The following is an 18,804-nucleotide window of genomic DNA, read 5'->3' as shown; positions in this document are numbered from 1 at the left end:
GTAAAACATATCCACTTGTTGTAGGTAGACACAAAACACTGCAAATAAACAAACCAGATTCCAAGTGGTTTGTCCAGATCCAGAAGACGTCCAAACAGGCTTCTGTTGGCCTATCTCTAGCTCAGACCATGGTAAAGTCTCCTGTTTTGCTGATTAGTTTTAAAGAACACCCAACAAACCAAAACAAAGACAAATAATGTTTATGGGAAGTTTTCAGATATTTATTGGCATTTTATATGTGTCGTGTACAATTGTCAAATTGGATATACACATGCAAAAGTGGAACTATATACAATTTCATCCAAAGGCTTAATCTAAATTCAGACTGTGCCAAACGTCACAGACAAGAAAACCAGGTTGTACGATTACCAGGGACGAGCATGCCGTACACTCAGGTTGTACAACCTCCATAAACATACGAACAGTCCATTCAGGTTGTACGATTCTCAGGGACATGTATGCCATGCACTCAGGTTGTACAACTTCCTCAAACATACGAACCGTCCAGTCGGGTTGTACAATTCTCAGGGACGAGCATGCCGTGCACTCTGGTTGTACAACTTTCACAAACTTGCGAACCGTTCACTCAGGTTGTACGAACCAAACTGACATGGACGAACATACTGTTAGGTCAGATTGTGCATATGTGCAGCCATTTCAACCACATCACTTTATGTTATCCGTGTGCCCCTGACACCTCAACACACACCGATTTAAAGACTTCACCCGTAACGTACAAAAACAGTCGAAAAAAGGCAATATCTGTTTTAATTTAAGTATATTCATGTGTAAAATTAATAGATACGTGTGAAAAAATCGTTTTCACTATCATCACGTGTTTGTAAATGTGCAAAGGATTAAACCGGTGAAAGATTACATTTGTCAGACTGATACGATTGGTGACACACGGGTCAGCTAATAGAGGCGCTCGTCCCTGCAAACATCGCTGCCTTTCTTCAACTTTCACCAACGCTTTTGTTCATTAATGACAAGTGCAAATTCATACATGAATGGGACAAGGAAACGTGTGCCAACGAATGGTACTGCGTAGATATTGGATTCTTAGAATCAGTCAGATATTCGTTACGTGATTTTGGACAAGCAAGCTAGTCACCTTATATCAATGGCAATGGTAAATGTTTTGGCAAAAGTTTAACAAACGGCATGAAATATACATAAACTAATGGCAAACTTGACAGGTGTGGAAAATGAAACAGCTGTGACTGGGTCATAAGTTCAAGCCTTAGTTTCACTACACCATCCTCCTGGTAAGCTTTAAACATCCCCAGAATTTAAATGAATACTCATGGGGGATAATCAGTATAAATAAAAATAATAATGCAATACATGGATTAAGCCACGCAAAGCAATAACGGTTAATGACGGATTTTGCATACACATTTAAGAGGTTCTTCGATAGGTGTCGCTGTGCAAGCTTCATAGGTGTCTTCCTCTCACATTTGGCTTTAATAAACAATTGGTCTTTCACATTATTGCATGAGGGGCAGTTAGTTATCTCGTAACTCGTTAAAAAATAAATTAGGAGACAAAAGTTTCACATGTGCGGGAATCACGTGAGAAAAGGATAATGGCAAAAGGGCACTGTCCCCGGTTTCCCAGTGGAACAAATGAACAACAGCAAATAAGCTGCCATTGCTCACTTAATTAAACTTAGAAAAAAACATACCAACCAATAGACAAATTTGACTTAGGGGTGGTAACACATTGCATCACATAGGTGGACATATCTGTCACAAGTCTGACAAGCGAGTTAGTTGGAAATCACTACAACTACATTCCCTCTGAGAAAAAAGAGATGTCGAATTGCTAATGGCTACCTAGTTGCCCTCGCATTGATCTACCTTCAAAACTATCATCGTCTAACCATACTGGTTTCGTCAACAAACACGGCGATTCGGCCGATTTAGTTTAGCAATACTGCGTGATAAAGATTATCACATGCAGTACAGCCCCATAAAGTATGCGGCACTTACGGTAAAGTTATATTTGTAACAATACAGCATCAGCGCACGAAAACGCAACGGAAAAGTAAACTATAGCACTGATCGCTAGGAAAGGCTTCTAAATATTTTTGCTAGCACCGGTATCAGTTCTGGTGATCTCCAATGAGAAGGCTTTAGCCCCATGCTTTGGATCAACAGTTTATCAGGCCTTTTATTAAGCCCCATCATAGCATAGTCCCGTCACTATGACAACAACTTATCTACTTCTTTGCCGAATATATTAAACGTGATAATTAAATACGCGGTGTTCATCACGTGATATACATCTAAACACAAACAAAGAGAATGGCAATGTAAGTTCAATCGAAGATAAACAACGAAAAAGCAAAAATCGAAAGATAAAACATAAACACTGATACTTTAGGTTAGTATGCAATATTGACGGACATATTATGCTTGGACTGTGCCTCTCCCGTATGTAAATAGTACACAACGAGTCGTACGAGTTAAAGCTACTATCACAGTTATAAGGGCTGTACACCGCCACCGTCCCCGTGTCTCCTCCCATGAAGGTTCTGTCAGATACAGAGCTCCCTTAGTCTTTTATGACACTACTTATCATAACCTTGTAATGCCAGGTCAGATGGAAAATGAAATCGAGAAAATGACGATCATGTCATAATAGGCAAAAAATGATAACCTTTGGCAAGGCACAGGGTCGGGTAAATTACCAGTGTCGCACTGTCACAAGAACACAGATGTAGCTATGGTATGTTCATAACACTGTCACACGGATGTAGGTGTCTTACATCTGTGACACCGTAACAGGAAGACAAATGTAAATATTGTACGTCCGTTACACTTCCACAGTCACACAGAAGTAGATTTCGTGCTACAGTGTCAATGTAGCACTGATATTAGTCCCATATATCTCTCACACTGTAACAGAAACACAAATATAGGTTCCACATACCGGCATAGAAACAGGCACAAACAGGCATTTCACAAAACTACATTCTGTTCCACACAGACACTGGTGTATGCAAAGAGACCATATTCCTCCATTCACTTAGCTTGCACTGATGATCTCTTCTTTTTCTCAGATTTGTCCACAACGTCAGTTTTCGTATTACCGTCAGACTTTCTCACTGACGCTTTCTCCTTTCCCTTTGCAACAATTCGCCGAAAAAACGAGGGAGATTTGTCTTTGGACGCCGATTCCACGTAGTTCTCTTCTCCAGGGACTTCAAGAATATCCTCACACAATTCCCCTCCTTCAGAAATAGATTCATTTTCCAGACAAGTATTTCCGTTGGGCATATCTTGCTTTCCTCTGCTGCCTATTTTGGAAATCAAAGTTTTCACTTTGTTATCAGATTTAGGTTTTGTTTTGTCTTTTGAGCCCGTCATGGCGTCCTTCCGAACGCTGTTTGGGGCAGGAGAGCGCGCCGAGGTTCGGGTGCTTCCTGCTCGCGCCAAACTCGACTGTGTAGGAGAGGTAAGCGAAGAGGGGTGAGACTTTCGGTCAGATTTTGGCTGATCTTCAGATCGTTGTTTTGAGGCACTAGTTGGAGCCATGAAGCTTGGAGCACGGCTCACCCCGGTTTTAGATGGGGTGTCTCGGCCGCTGGATGGCGAGGACTCGGAACCGAGACTTCTTCGAGCGGAGGAAGACAGTCTCACTGACTGGGTACGCCTGAATGGTGAATTCGCTGTGGAAGGGGTGGAGGATCGAGAACTGGTGGGTGTTCCGGCGCTCAGTCGCGATGACGACGCCTGCAAACTAGACGCCAACACCTTCCGCTTCGAGGGAGACATGGTTGCAGAGCGAGTCATGACTTGAGTATCTGACGGAGCCGTCGACGCAACGCTGTTGTTAGAACCCGATATGCTTTTGTTAAGATTTCTGTTAGCAGCCGGTGATCGTGCCGCAGCGGAAGACGGCCTCTTCGTCACTGGACTGTCTCTGCCGACTTTCTTAGCACTGCTGGATGTGCCTCTCATGTAGCTTGGTAAGCTAACAAGTTTCGGGTTTCGTGGTTTAGGGTCGGAGGACTTGGATCGCATACTACCTTTGTGAGAAATAACTGGATCGGCGCAGGATTCGTCCAGGGCAATGTTCGAAGAGTCCATTGAGGAATTGAGAAGTGAGTCTTTATCTGTCCACGAATCAACTTTGTCATGGCTGTATCCGTTGCTGTGATACATGCCAGTAGGGTTATTGGCATCATCGGCGACTTCAATGAGTTTCTTGAAGTACTGCTTTCGCGCCAAGGTCGGGGTAATAGAACCTTCCTCTGGGCCACTGCACAAAGACGTTCTCTGGGATACCGTTCCCTGTGACTGACTCTCAAAACCTTCATCTCGGTCGGACGCAAAACTTGCCCGGGAGCCCTCCGAGAGAGACGACAGGTTGCTAGTCTGGGGCTCGTGGATTATAGTTGGCATATAACTATCTGTTCTAGCATCGTCAGGGTGAAGCAAATTAGGTGATCTGTTATCATTAATGTCATACGGGTCACCGCTATTCTGACCATGGCGTTTCAGACGCCATCTTGCCATACGGGCAGAAGGAGATTCCTCGTCTAGAGTGCTAGCCTGGAGTTCAACGCGCCGAAGAACGCCTTCCTTGTCGTCAACGAGTCGTTCAGTGTGGTTACGCATATTCCGTTCGCTCACAAACTCTTCATCCGGATTATTACAGTAGGAGTTTGTTTCGGAAATCTTTCTACGTTGTTCTGGGGATGATTCCCCACTAATGTTTTCGGCACGAAGAGTCTCTGTCGATGTGTTAGCAGAGCACACTGATGATCTACTTAAGTTCTTTGGACTGTCTTTTGACTTCCGTCGACGAGGTGTCATCCTGCTAGTAGTTGGAGCGTCACTATCACTGTCATCGCCAGGGATGTATCGACTATGCCTTCTGCCGTCTGCCGGAAGTTTCACAGAGCCAGTCCTTCTTACAGCTCGGTTGTTGCTAACTTCAGGGTTGCTGTTGCTGTCCATGTGGAGGACAGTTTCTCCTGTATTGGACTGAGCCTTGGCAACTGCTTCGTCGTATGATTTTGATCGACTCATTGTTCCTTGTAGATCTGTGAGAGCTTGTTCGACTGCCTCTTTTTCAACATTGCTGCGACTTCGAGTGCGTGACTGTTCGTTAGATTCTTTCTCCCCGAATCTATCGGCTCTAAATTTTCGCTTCCCGGTAAGTTTTGGAGTTCTTGCCTCTTTACATTCCTCTGTCTTTGGTTTGTCTGTGTTCGCAACGGGTCTGGCTTTTTCCTTGAGTGAAATAGAGCGCGTCACTCTAGAAGAAGAAGTCACTGGTCTAGGTGATTTAGCTACTCTGTCGATGATATTCCTAACGGGCCCGTTCTTCAAAACCTTTTGGATATCATCTGGTGACACTTGGGCTCGCTGTTTTCTTCTTTGCCGAACAGCTGCGTCTTTTGATTCCATACTTTCCCGTAGAGATGGCTTTCTCACTACCGACGTTTTCCTCGGAGCTCTCGGAGAAAGGGAAGCTGATATATCCGGTTTGTTGCGAATGTCTTTTCTGTTATTTTTCCCAGCGTTGACCAAATCACCGGGATTCTTCACCCTGTCTATTGGTGTACCCGATTCGTCGATGGCTTTCAGGATCTTGTCAATGGCACCTTCTCCAAGATCACTGTGCCAACGACGGGTAAGCTTAGCTCGCACAGACACAGAGACATGTCTGTTTTCAGGTTCTCCAGAATTTTCCATGTCCTCATCAGCATCATCGATTTCTCCAATTGAATTCAGTATTTGGTCAATTTCGGCTTGATCAATAGCACTGTATATTTTGGCCAGCTGTTCTTTGCTGCGCTCAATAGAAGCCACAGATTCTTCTGTCTTTTCCGGACAAGGAGGATTTGGAGGTGTAGAAGCTGTATATTCTGGAGAAAGTTTTTGAATTTTAGGGGCAGGAACAGTGTCTGTACAAAGAGAAGATGGTGGAATAGGTTTAGTGTCTTTCACATCAAGCCTTTCCTTCTCGACTATAGTTTGTAAACTTCGCAAATCTGATGGCACATTACTCCTCCATCTCATAGAGCCTCTTTGCTGCCATTCCGAGTCCGGCTCGGGGCTAGGTGTCACTGGGCTGGGAGCTTGTGTTTTGGGTGGTGATATTGGCTTGACGTCAGCCATGCTGGACTCAGTGGAACTATGTTCTTTGTCCTTTTCTTCTTTGACTCGCATCGACCGCCTGAGAAGCCGCCTGCGCGATCTCTCTAGGACACCGTCAGTCTCATCCGACTCACTAACCACATCTGGGGTGTTTGGGCGATTGGAGTCAGAGAGAGCTTGTTCCATGTCCCTTTTGTCCAGCAAGCTGCGCGTCCTCCGCAGACCACGCCGATTCTGATCAGCAGGTGAGGTAAGTTCTTCAGACGCAGGTCTACTCACAGAACGGTTAACAGAGTTGCGCATGGCCACGCTGTTAGCACTGTCATTATTAATGTCAGGGGACTCCACATTTGGAGAAGCTGCGCGTTCTCGTCCAAAAAGTACAGGGTCCAATACACTTCGCCGCTCGCGTCTTTCCACTCGCCTTCGTCGGAGACTCCCAACTCTCTCGGGTTTGAATTCATTTGCTTTATCACAGTCTTTGGTTTGCGAAAGGAAACTGATAAGTCTGTCATCAGACACACCATCACGGTTTCTTCGAACGTTTCCTGTCCCGTTGTTTAGTGTAGGGGTCGAGGAACTATCCACATCCATCGAATCATCGCCTTCTTGAGCAATAGTCTCAAACATCAGCTTCTTCATGCTGACACGACCAAATCCTCCGCGCACAAACTTGCCGTGTGCTTCCCCTTGGCCCGTGGACACACCTGACTGCACGTCGCTATCGTTCAGGTTCACTTTGTGCACTTTTTTGATGGAGAAATTGCTATCTCCAGTCTTCCGATTTGCAAACCCGCTCCGGACGTCAGCTAATAACATGTCCACGATGCAGCTTTCGTCCTCCGACAAATCTTCCTCTAACTCGCCCTCGTCAGGATCTGGCGAAAACAACGGATAAAAGGACATGAGAAACAGGAATGCGGTAAATTGTTTAATTCTATAACATTTTGACAGTACAGTATCACGAGAAATCATCTGTATAGTCCAATATCACCCCAGGGGTTTCATTATAGCAAATAGAACACATGATTACTATAAGATTTTATGCATAACAGAATCAAATCTTTACATTATATTTTAAAATAACGCAAGTTTTTGCTATCTATATATACTTACATGTTTGTGGTTTCTTATCCGGTAAACATTGAGTTGACTTCATCCTAGCTAGCTTCTTTTCCTCCTGGATTTGTCTGTCTTTGTTTTCCTGCACAAAGGGGAACAGAAATAAAAATACAATCATATGCACCTAAATAAACACTCATGTGATATATCAGGTTATTTGTTTGTTCACTTATTTTGTTTTATTTCATTGGTGTTGCATCAGTGGAAAATGGTATATTGCTCTGTCGCAGCGTTAATGGTAATATTTATGCTGTTAAGATACACTCATTTATTCAAACTGCCGTCCGAGTCCTTCAAAACCATAGTCATCTTTTACACAGCGAAGTTCAGAATGCTCCCTACAACACAGCTAGATATCCTCCCTTAAGCGCATAATTTCAGGCACATGTGACATGAATGTGTTACATAGTTTTGTTACCATGCTTACCTCAAGTGCTCTCTGGAATCTCTCACAGAAGGTCCTCAGAGTCTTAAAACATTCCTCCAGCTGGAAAGTCGGTGGATCTTCGCAGAAGAAATCAGCCAGCTCCAGCCTGAGGGTTTCTACATCCAGCAAGTCTCCTTCTAGCTCCTCCACTTCTTTAGTGGAATTCTGAAAACGAAATTAATCAATTTTGGTATACTGAAATACGTTGAACCTAATTATCACTCACTGATTCACTAATTATCACTAATTATCACCAGTCTGCCGTTTTATCAACACCATGGAGAAATCGTAAGACTCCACTCCGCTTTCAACAAAGTGATTTCAAAGCTACCTGAACTCCTTTGTGCTTTCATGCAGTAATGTCACACTTACTCGTGCATGTGTACAAGCAATGCGGTTTTACAGTTGAAAACAATGTGTTTTACTAGGATCATGTGTGCAGGCCCTCAAATTCTCCCTTTGTGAAAGATGTAACACGTATTTGTACACCTTCATTACAATGTAACATCTATAGTTCTCGATTAAAGGTGTCCCAAAACAAAATAGTTCTTTAGCAAGAGCGTCGTGGGAAATGTTGAAAAGTGAACCATGTCTCTTACCGCCAGAAACTCTGCCATCTGCCTTTGGAAGTCCTTTCCTGCTGATCCAATTTGGCGGGACAAGCTCTTCACTCGGTTGGCTAAATTGTGGATGTCGGTGGTCAGCGATTCCATAGAGACTCTACATTAAAAGCAAGAGAAAGGTATCATAACATTTCATAGGAATATGTCCGAGGCCATGCAGCATCATAACACCCCAGTCAGAACTTCGTTGTCATTTTTTTCTCATAAGTTAAGTCTAACCCGAATGAAAATTTGCTCATCATGACTCAGCTGTGAGTCTTGGAATTTCATCAATTTCTTTACTACCATCTGTCGCGGAGGTGGGGAGCGGGTATTCATGTCATTATTACAGTTAGAGAAGCAACTTACTGTGCGGCATCTTTTAAGAACTTTAGTTTGTCAGCAAACTTCAGCAATTTAGGACTCTTCTTTTCAGCCTCCTGTAGACAGTAAAATGCACATTTTTAAAATGCAAAGTCCGATAATATTGTAAAATATGCAACAAAAGGTAGGGAAGAAGAAACTTTTTATGCTCAAGGCATTTTTTACTCTCACAGTTTTGTATAACCTGAGTGGTGGAATTGTGGTTTGGATAAAATGCTTTGGATAAACTATGATTTTATCATAACTGATATTTCAAATTAAAGATCTGTAATGAGTGCAATCATGTTACGGCATCTTTTCCGCACTAAATATGTTCTGTATGGCTTTTATTCCTCAGTTATAAATAGAAGTACATTTACCAGAACGACATAGTGCATGAGATTCATTTTGGGTTTGTTGGCTCGAGTCTCAGTAACTTTGAGAAGAGAGGACATCTTGAACCCAGCTGCGTTCCCAGCGTAATTTCCCTGTGGCAAAGATACATGATATATGTAATTATGTATAAATGGATGTTCCATCGGTGTACATAATATAGTTTAAAATGACATGAAGACATGACAATTTCAGAGTCAATTTTACGTATTTGCAGAATGTTTTTTTTTACATTCCAAAATTAAGAGTGTTTCACAAATTTGCAGAATGGGTAATTTATATAGAAATGTATTTCACAAATTTGGGGAATTTATTGTTCATACGCAATAGTATGTTTCACAAAGTTGTAGATTTGATAATTCATACACAAAAGTATGTTTCACACATTTGTAGATTTGATAATTCATACATAAAAGTATGTGTTTCACAAATTTGCAGACTGCTTGATTCATCGACAAATCTTGTTTTCTAAATTTGCAGAATGTATGATTCATTGATTCTTGGGCGTGTTGTAACTGTATCAAATATCAGTCGTTTTTACTGATTGTGTCTCATGAGAATAAGGCTTTAATTATCCATACAAGTTAGTCATGAGTCCATTAGTAGTGTGATCATGAGCGGGTAGCCGGGGTGATCTACTTACGGCGTTCAGATAGTTTCCTGTCAGTAAAACGAGATACAACACTTCTTGAAGCTCTTTGCTTTGTTTCACATCTGCCGAAAAAAAAACGAAACGGAAATATCAGTATTAATATTTATCTTTATCGTTCTTTAATAATGAACAAGCAGCCAGATTGCACAACTAGGGCCAGAAAAAATCACAGATTTTGTTCAAACCAACGTTTATCAACGCACGCAGGATGCTCACTGGACATTTACATAAGCCTTTTGACTTAGTACGCATGTCACAAACACGTCTGATTGGCGTACGCTGGCCTCTGACCTACAGCTTTGCACATGTGCCTCGGCTACAGGGCCCAGGACGGGTTCACGTAGGTCCCTCAACCTGCCGTACTCCCAGTCACATTAAAACAGGCGAAGGGCTAATTGCTGGTACCAGGCGGGCTTCCGCGCGATGCATGTATACAGCTAGTTTAAATTCACCCTGTAAATGATCAGACTCTTTTCCGTGGTTTACAAAGAAGCTTGGTAAATATTTTTCAGAAACTTTGCTTTCTCTGGCTGATTTAGATCCACAATACGACTCCTATACTGTACAGGCATTGAATTCCCCTTATGTATTTGACCTGGCGCTATGGCCTGGCCTTGCAGCGTCAGCTCACTGAGGGGAAGAATTTCACAGTTTCGCACCAGCTCCTAAACAGGGATTTCCCCGAATAAATACATTTTTATGTCTACACGTTTACCTGTGGGATATCGGGCGATCTAAATATAAGGCACTACCTTGTGAGGCAAGAAAAACTACTTGTTCACTCTTAGCACTTTTCACACTTAAAGAAGAAACAGTTTTGCTGGAATATGTCAATATTGGCTTTGTAAATCGAGACAACAAAACTACTTTTTTTACACCACGAAGTCCCAGTAAATGGAATATAAGAGCAATTCGGGCAGCTATAGCAGAACACGGTACCTTTTGCCGTCTCGATCACTGCATCCAGAGCAGGGTTAATCCATTCTAAGTTGGCCCAAAATTCCTCTTTGGTGAGAAGTCCTTCTACCCGAAGTTTGTAACTGTAGCAAAAAAATAGAACATAAGCTCTCCTTAATGATCACCAAAGAACCAGCCTAAAGCAACTCAGTCCAAGTTTATAGTTTAGTCTTTATTCGTTATGAATCCAACGTTCTTGATGATGTTCAAATGAGCTGGTACACATGCACTGGAAGAGAACGCTATCCTTTTCTACGTCTGCAGTATGAAAAGATAAAGAATTTATTTACAAATATAATCAGTGTAATCATAGTGACATGTTCATCTTTCAGTATGTGTAATTATGAAGAAATCTTAGAGTTTGGAAACGGATACAAGATAAAAGACAATGTTCTGGCGGTTTGGCTAATATCCTTACTTTGGCAGTCCTAGGAGTTCAACGAAAAACTTTTCAGCTGTGCCTAACTTTGTCTTATCACCTTCAAACGTTGTCAAAGCGTCAATCTGTGAGAAAAGTTGAGATCAGTGAGAAACACATTCGACACAAAGCTCTCCAAAGTCGGAGAGGATTTCAATGTGATGGAAACAATCATTAAAAACCTCCACTTTTTAGAGGCCACAAAAAAAGTTAACAATAAAATCGGTAAAAAAACTACAACATAAAAAATAGATAATAAGGCCTGGAATTTTCGGAAAAATACAAAAACGCTATAACATTGTTAGAGCCTCTATATTTGGATCAGTATAACTCGAAGACCCAGTAATGTTCTTACCTCGTCTTTGTCAGGTAAAATCTTTAGCAAGCCCTTCAACCTTTCTGCTCCGAACTTTGAACTCTCTCCATTCCGTAGCATGTCCACTATTTCTTTATTTGTGGCCTTGAACTGCTTCAGGAAGATGTTCACATTTAGGCTGCGTTTTCCGTCTAGAAGATTCACCTGAGAACAAAACATTTTGGATCATAGCGAGACAATTTGTTAATGGGCATGCGTTAAAGTTTCAGTGACTGTAGGTATAAGGGTATTACGAAGGAATCTTTCCCAAGTGAGGTAAATCGCTGTGAAGTCCTACCATTGTGATTGACTTCAGTCAAAATCAGAAAGATTGTTACCATCTTTAGTTTACTGATTTACAAGCTCAGGTTGATACAGATTTGACTTAACATATCATTCGGGGATTTTTTCACCGAGCTAACCCTTGATCTGCACAAATAATCATTCAAATGATGTTTGTGGATTCGGGGCCTTGCCACGATTGTTTGTTCAAAGTTACGATGTTCCCTCCCTCGGACGTACAAGGCAAAACTTTCTGACACAAAACTGCAGTCGATTTGGCAAGCCTATTTAATCACAACTATTTAATGTAACTGGATGTAAAGGGATACCATGAAGAAGTCCATATTTAGGCTACTGCAAATTTCCACAGCAAAACCGACAAAAGCTTGAATTAAATCATATGACCATGTCGCTGTCATTAGATTTTTTGTAATATGTCACAAGGTCAGCTGCTGTACTGTAGCCAGTCCTGTGTTTTCACAAGGAAGTTTTAGCGGATTTGCCTTTATGTCTTTATCATAAAATGGGGTAATTATGTTAATAAGTTGTTAATAACAAACCGCATCGTGGATGATTCATGATTTAATCTTTCCGATACATCTGTGTGTCTGCAATCCGGGGTCAAGTCATTGAATCACGGTGTGGTTCTCAGATGTGAAGCCCACGGTATACCATGGCGGAAATTCGTTATACCGTTTAATATTGTATACTGAAACAACACTATGTACACTACACATATCAACATACAAAAAAAAACTGCACGTGCAGTCTCCACTAATTTTAAATCTCGCGTTTTTTATCACCGAGACGAGAAATTGTCTGCATGGAAACAAAATCGTTAGTCGATGTTGAACTGAGAGCTATCTGTCGGCAGATAAACAGCATGTTATAACAGCACAATCATCGAGATCTGTGGGAATTCAGTGTAAGCTCAATGACACGTTCAGATTTCCCCGCAGCGTTTCCGGTTTGTCTAAATAATTCGATTTGTCAATACATACAGTTGTCACCACGGAAGTGTAGGGTTTAGTGGTGTAAATAGGTTCATATGAAAATGTGATTGGGTGGAGCTGAAGACATGAACCACTCCCAGTAAGAAGGAACATTGAATAGAACTTCTCGTTATCTGTTTTCTTATCGTTGCTAATTAGAAGCCAGGTGACCATGGCGGCCCTCATAAACTGCCGGTTTGTATGGCGCAGTGTTTATCTACGTCCTACACGCCTCTTGTGTGCCTCTCCAATTTGGCTCCATTCGCCAGAGTGCACTTTAAGTTTCCACTTATATGTCTGGATTTAATGTTAGGTCAACCGATCAATATCTTAGTAATAAATGGTGTGACCGAGAGGTTGTGGCCTGTAATAGTTCTTAACTTCTATACTTTCTCACGGAGGGCAGCGAGCATGCAATAGATCTGTCCAGCTTGATATGTGTACATGTGTGTGTTTTTCTTTCTATTTTTCTGAATAAGCTCTAATTTGTAGTATTTACTACTTCTCACATCAGACTTGTCCATGTCCATAAAATCAAAGGACTTTTCAATAGACATTACTCCGGTGTTAGTTGCATTCATATTTCTTTAAAATACCAAATAGCGTAGATCAGAGGAGAACACAAAAGTGACCTCTGTGAACGAAACGTTAACGATTTTCATCTCCTCTTCAAAACAGCTCCGACAAACGAGTGTTTTGCACACCTTAGTTTGACTAAGGCATAAACCTAAATGACGATCTCATAGACCTGCAATGTTTGACCCCTCGACACAGCCATGCGTGTAGTTTTACTGCCATATTATGATAATTTCCCATATGAAACTTGAAAGGTGTGTCTTCATCGCTTTGACCCCGGTGACTTTGCTACAAATCGGTCATGGGTGAAGAACAACTAGGCCTGGCTGTCGTCACAGTATGGAGGTTTTAAAGTTTAGGCCGTCAGTCAAACCGAAAGTGATATCACAACCCAACAACACATTATTACCGTCCTTTCGGACCTCCCACCATAACTGACACTGCACCAAAAGTCTTATAGTTCAAATTTAGTTGGAGACTAAGGTCTCAATAAGAAATACCCATGTGTTACTCTCAAAACGTCTATAAAACGTTACTCTCAAAACGTCTATTGGCCACAACCCTGAAATAACCTACTTTGGTAGTAAAAGTTGTAATTTGGGGTAAAAGTTGTAATTTTTAATAATAAACTAAAGCAAAATATATCATAATTACCTCGCTGCTCTCTGACTTCTTCTTTTTCTCCAGAGTTGCTGTACCACTATTTTTTTTGTCGGCGTCTGCGTTCGGATTCTTCAGGGCAAACAACTCATCCATGGAATCGAAATCCACTTTGTACCCGTTGAAGTAGTTGCCCACCATTCGCCACATGTTCGGCTTGCCCAGTACGATCTTGTTGGCTGGAATCTTCTGCCACTGTAGAGTTCTCATTTTAGATTTAGGCTTGGGGATGTTTTGTTGAGGTAGCTTCACCTGTGGGCTAATGCTCGGTGGTGGAGGTCCGCACCCAGGGGGAGCGGGCGGAGGTGGCACACCAGGCGGTGGGGGAGGCGGTGGTGGTGCTATTCCAGGTGGTGGCGGAGGCGGTGGGGGTGGGGGTGGCGGAGCTGGTGCTGTCCCGACTCCCGGGAAGGGTGGCGCTGGTCCATCAGGGGTGCTGGGACCTGACCCACCCATACCTCGGGCTCGGTGACGAACACGCTCCGATTTATGGCAACAGCAATCACATGCTCGTCCGTCAGAGACGGCTTCAAGTCTTTTTGTGGCAGATATTAACAGCTTTTCTGCATCGCCAGGCTTGTCCAAGACTGTGGCCTTGAGAACCAGTTTTTCCACCGTTTGCCAAACGATGTCACTCACAGACTCATTTGGATCGATTTGTAATAAATGCCTCAAGATTGTCACAAAATTGACTTCTTGTGGAGTGTCACAGACCTGAAAAACACAACTCGGATATAAAAACTCATGTTTCGAATTCAACCGTCAACGTTCTTCAATGTTAACTACTATGTTAACATGTCTACTGAGGTTCTTCTGAGGTTAGCGTTAGTTGGACATCAGGCTCAGAGAGCGAAAATAAGCGTCCAACTAAGTATCAAAACTTCGTTAATCAGATTTCTGTAACTACTTACATTCGCAGATATCTTTGATTGTAATTAAAAACAAATCACAAAAATAAAAGTTTATAAGTATTGTTGTTTCGCGAAAATTATACTTCTCCACTGTAGCGAGCTTCTGCAGGGGGAATGTGACTAGATCGTATGGTGATCCACGTTTTCAGTTAAGGCTCTATATCTATACACCTATAGCTATCCCTTTATATACCACGTTCATTCGTGAAAGTTCCTCTATACGCGACCAATACCCTCAGGGAAGGCGTGTTGTGCAGTCACTCTCCGTGTTTCGGCACTTAGCTTAATCGTCGATGCTCACACTGCACGTCGAGATCACTCTCGTTGCTCTGTATTAGGTTCACTGCTTCGAATCTCAGATAGCCAAAATCACGCTAGTGTCACAAGGTATGTACGATGAAGACTTTCTAGGCCTAGATTGCCTTCTCCCACGGTTAAGCCATAATGTCAACGCCACATATGGGTTTTATAACCATATAATTTGTCTCTACTCCCCGCTGTGCGGAATTCTATCGAGATCTACCTTTTGTTAACCCATAATTACGTTTTGACACAACTCAAGAGACTATGATCCTGACGAAATTGTCGTCAATCCTCATGTACACCTACGTAAATGGGATCAGTGAGAAATGCATATCATGGATATCGCTTAATTTTTCAAAGGACAATATTTTTCGAAGGTTGGAACCAATCGTCTTGAATGAAATTTAACTTTCGATCAGGAAAAACGTGGCCAAAACGTGGTGTTCAGCCTACCAATCCCGGATCTCACGTTCGAGTTCTTAATACATATTCATCCAAGCGGCATAACTGCACTAATAGTGTTTTTTCCACTACCGCGTCATATTTTTAGGCGTAAGGAAGAAAAGATCGCTATCTTAGAGGTTTATGAAAAAGTTGATGTCTATTGAGTTCAAACCCAATACGACAAGCGAAAGCTCTTTCAACAATGTTTCACAGCTTTCACTGAAAGTTGGCAACGTGGATAGAGATGTAAAGCATTCGTACTTTGTGTATAGAAATGTACGAGATTGTATTCTACGAGTCAACTGACCCGAACGGACATGAAATGGACATGGCTGTGTACAGATATATTTATTAAATACAGCGTCACCGCGTGCATGGTGATGAAACGCATACTTTTCGGAGGTTCTTTTGGGGTCTCTTTCTGTCTTCATTTGTTTACATAAATACACAACGATGCTACCTTAGAACACCACATGTCTTTAAGTGTCAAGTCAAATATTTCAGTAGCAATACCACAGTCCAATCCCTGTCTTACGTGTCTTTTAAAATGGTAGACATTTTAGTTCAAGGGATGAAATCTGACAGACGTCTTTGGAACGGTGTATAAGATGTGTTAATCTATATTACAATCCGGGCCCTTCTTCACGCCGTTTACACAGGCAAACCACATCAGGCGATCTGATTCCTTAATGGCTATTGCCCATTTCCGGTACATTACATTCACTCACTTTGCTCTCCATTATGCTTCTATTTCAAGTGAAATTGTCCATTGGCTAATATTTCATATTTAAGCTGAACGAATTTACAGGTGGAAAATTGCATGAGACAGATGAATAGATCAAGAGGGTTATTCCGGTAATAGCTGTTTGTAAACGACCACCGTGGGCACTTAAAACTAGATGAGAGGGTGAAACGCCCAGCCTCTTCGTCACACAGCGGAGTTACAATTTACTCGTAGTTTCCCCATAAAATCGCCGGGCGTTCCTTTCCTCGAGACACCGACAATAAACAGCTTTCTTTCTGCATGGCAACATGCACGTCATGGCACACGGCAATCGACACCAGCGTTTTATAAAGACATAATCCACGCCTGGCAGGAGATTTTGAAAAAGAAAATAGATCGACAGCCAGATACATGTGCATACATGGTTTGCGATAAGAAGGGGCGAGAAAAGAGCAAGCGCGGAGGTATACATGTGGGTGTGAAGCGGTCATTGAAAGACGTGTAAGTGATCTAAAATGTCCTAGTTCGAAAAAATATTACGCGGTCTATATCTGGCGAATTTTAAAGTGAACGAGCGGGCGATTAGCAAGAAACGATATATTTGTGAAATGTAAACATAAACTAGATCACGCTCCACTCAGAGTGACGTAATCGCCGTGATCTCGCGGGACATATACATGTGTCCTTGAGACACAACTTCTCCAGAACATTATCTACTTACTCTTGAGTTAAAAGTCAACAGCTTAAAAGCCAGTTTCCTCGTTAATTCTTTTACCTGTTGGCCATACTGAGAAGTTGTTTACCTGTCAGGTGTGGTAGGTGACAAACAAGTACGGGGTTAAATCAACAAGAGTATCGCATTTGTGACATGGCCCGTGCTATAGCCTCACCTAAACTCATCCTGGTAAAGATCCCGACTTTCTCACGGCGGCCAGTCGAGGCGGACAACATCGGCCTTACAGCTAGCTCATTACCGACGCTGTACCGAAACGACTTTTCAGATTGCACAAGCGTCTTAGGCAGCGCTAATCTCCAGCTTCTACGCCAAGTGCTCTACGTAAAGGTTACCGCAGCTCCTGGCATCCGCCTGTTATTTACCGTCAGCTACAGACATCGATTTAACTGAATGTCACTAAGCCTGTCATGGCAGATCCCAGTATTAACATTCGTCCGCACGATAATTACAGGGGAGAAATACACACAAAAAACATTCACAAATTGGACACAGATAGAATTTCCGTAAACATATTGATATTTTGAAATTTGGGGGGGGGGGGTCATCTGTGGGTCCATGTTTTCCCACGATATGATCCTATGATACCCTCATTGTACAGCAGATACTGGTATTTATCTAACACATTCACCCAGCTTTTATCAGTCTTTAGTGTACCTCAATTCGCGTCCATGCATACCTAAGTACTGAGTCGCCCTCAAACAATGAATAAATCAACTGAAGGACTGATTGATTGAAGTGATCGAAGGACATTGGTGCATTTTTCCTGTGGAAAGTGGGTGCCGTATTTGTGGATTGTAGGCGTAGTGAAAGCTGCACGTTGTCCATGTCAAATATTCATACCCTTATTAAAGTCTACTGATGAACTTATACACACACAAAAAACGCAACTTTGAGCTTCTTTTCAAACTTTAATACACTAGGCAAAGAGTGTATGTAATGCCGGTACGGTATCCGCCCATCCAGGTCGGCCACTAGCCTAAATGAACAGTCGCTAGGGTCAGTGCAAGCCCGGGCGTCTTTATATCTCGGGTGACAACAACAACGGCACAATACCCTGTCAGTGCCACGTGAATGAACTAAAAGCATAGCTTCTCCATACAACTATACGGTCCTGTACTGTTATTTTGTTCGACGCTCTAAGGCGCTGCATAGTCTATAGGTGGGCTCTCGGGTGGTGGCAGCCACATATACAAGCACGATGACTCACACTTAAATAGGTCAGGGCATATAAATCGTAGATAGGTAAAAGGCAGGTAGACCCAACGATAAACCTGCTAACACAAGAATTTCTAAGCCAAAAAGAAAACAAAAAAATAAAAACACCAGGCTTAATAAATTACAACATTTTTTTTTGCAATAATTGTCAGCTCGTTTGCAGATAAGGCCAGGAAATAAAAAAAATAGTATTAATCTGTAATCGTTTTTTTGTAGTTGCCTTATTGGGTTATATTTTTTTTATTTCTCTTTTTTTTTTCGCCTCCGTAAAGTAGGTAACTATTTAGTTAGGCTATAGCATTTGTCGAAAGCTCCTTTTGGTCTTACCAATGTAACAGGCTACTGGTGTCCTGTATCACAGACAAAGGTCAAAACACACCGGTCCAAGTAGCTAATCATTTCGGACCAATACTGATGTTTTTCTATAGAACAATGTCTAAAAATTTGGTTATCTAAATGTTAGAATAAACTACCTTCCAGGGAGCAAATGTTTGTTACATTTCAGTTACATCTTTCTACACAATTGCACATGTTCATACCCTCACGATAAAATATT

At 42.0% G+C, this 18,804-nt stretch overlaps 1 protein-coding gene across 1 annotated transcript in view; it reads right to left on the bottom strand.

Moving 5' to 3' along the window:
* Positions 1-204: 204 nt before the first annotated feature.
* LOC135473500 (microtubule-associated protein futsch-like) overlaps positions 205-18,804 on the bottom strand; it is a 40,314-nt gene continuing 21,714 nt past the window's right edge. The window contains exons 6-16 of the mRNA XM_064753350.1: positions 13,910-14,629; positions 11,406-11,570; positions 11,051-11,136; positions 10,615-10,715; positions 9,667-9,737; positions 9,011-9,118; positions 8,637-8,707; positions 8,265-8,385; positions 7,666-7,830; positions 7,233-7,320; positions 205-6,994 (exon numbers count right to left, since the gene is read on the bottom strand). Coding sequence (XP_064609420.1) covers positions 3,030-6,994; positions 7,233-7,320; positions 7,666-7,830; positions 8,265-8,385; positions 8,637-8,707; positions 9,011-9,118; positions 9,667-9,737; positions 10,615-10,715; positions 11,051-11,136; positions 11,406-11,570; positions 13,910-14,629 — 5,661 coding nt within the window. The 3' untranslated portion in view covers positions 205-3,029. The remainder of the gene's footprint in view (positions 6,995-7,232; positions 7,321-7,665; positions 7,831-8,264; positions 8,386-8,636; positions 8,708-9,010; positions 9,119-9,666; positions 9,738-10,614; positions 10,716-11,050; positions 11,137-11,405; positions 11,571-13,909; positions 14,630-18,804) is intronic.

The sequence above is a fragment of the Liolophura sinensis genome, chromosome 8, assembly GCF_032854445.1.
Source record: "Liolophura sinensis isolate JHLJ2023 chromosome 8, CUHK_Ljap_v2, whole genome shotgun sequence".
Classification (NCBI taxonomy): Eukaryota; Metazoa; Mollusca; class Polyplacophora; order Chitonida; family Chitonidae; genus Liolophura; species Liolophura sinensis.
This window is presented reverse-complemented; position numbering and strand designations above follow the sequence as displayed.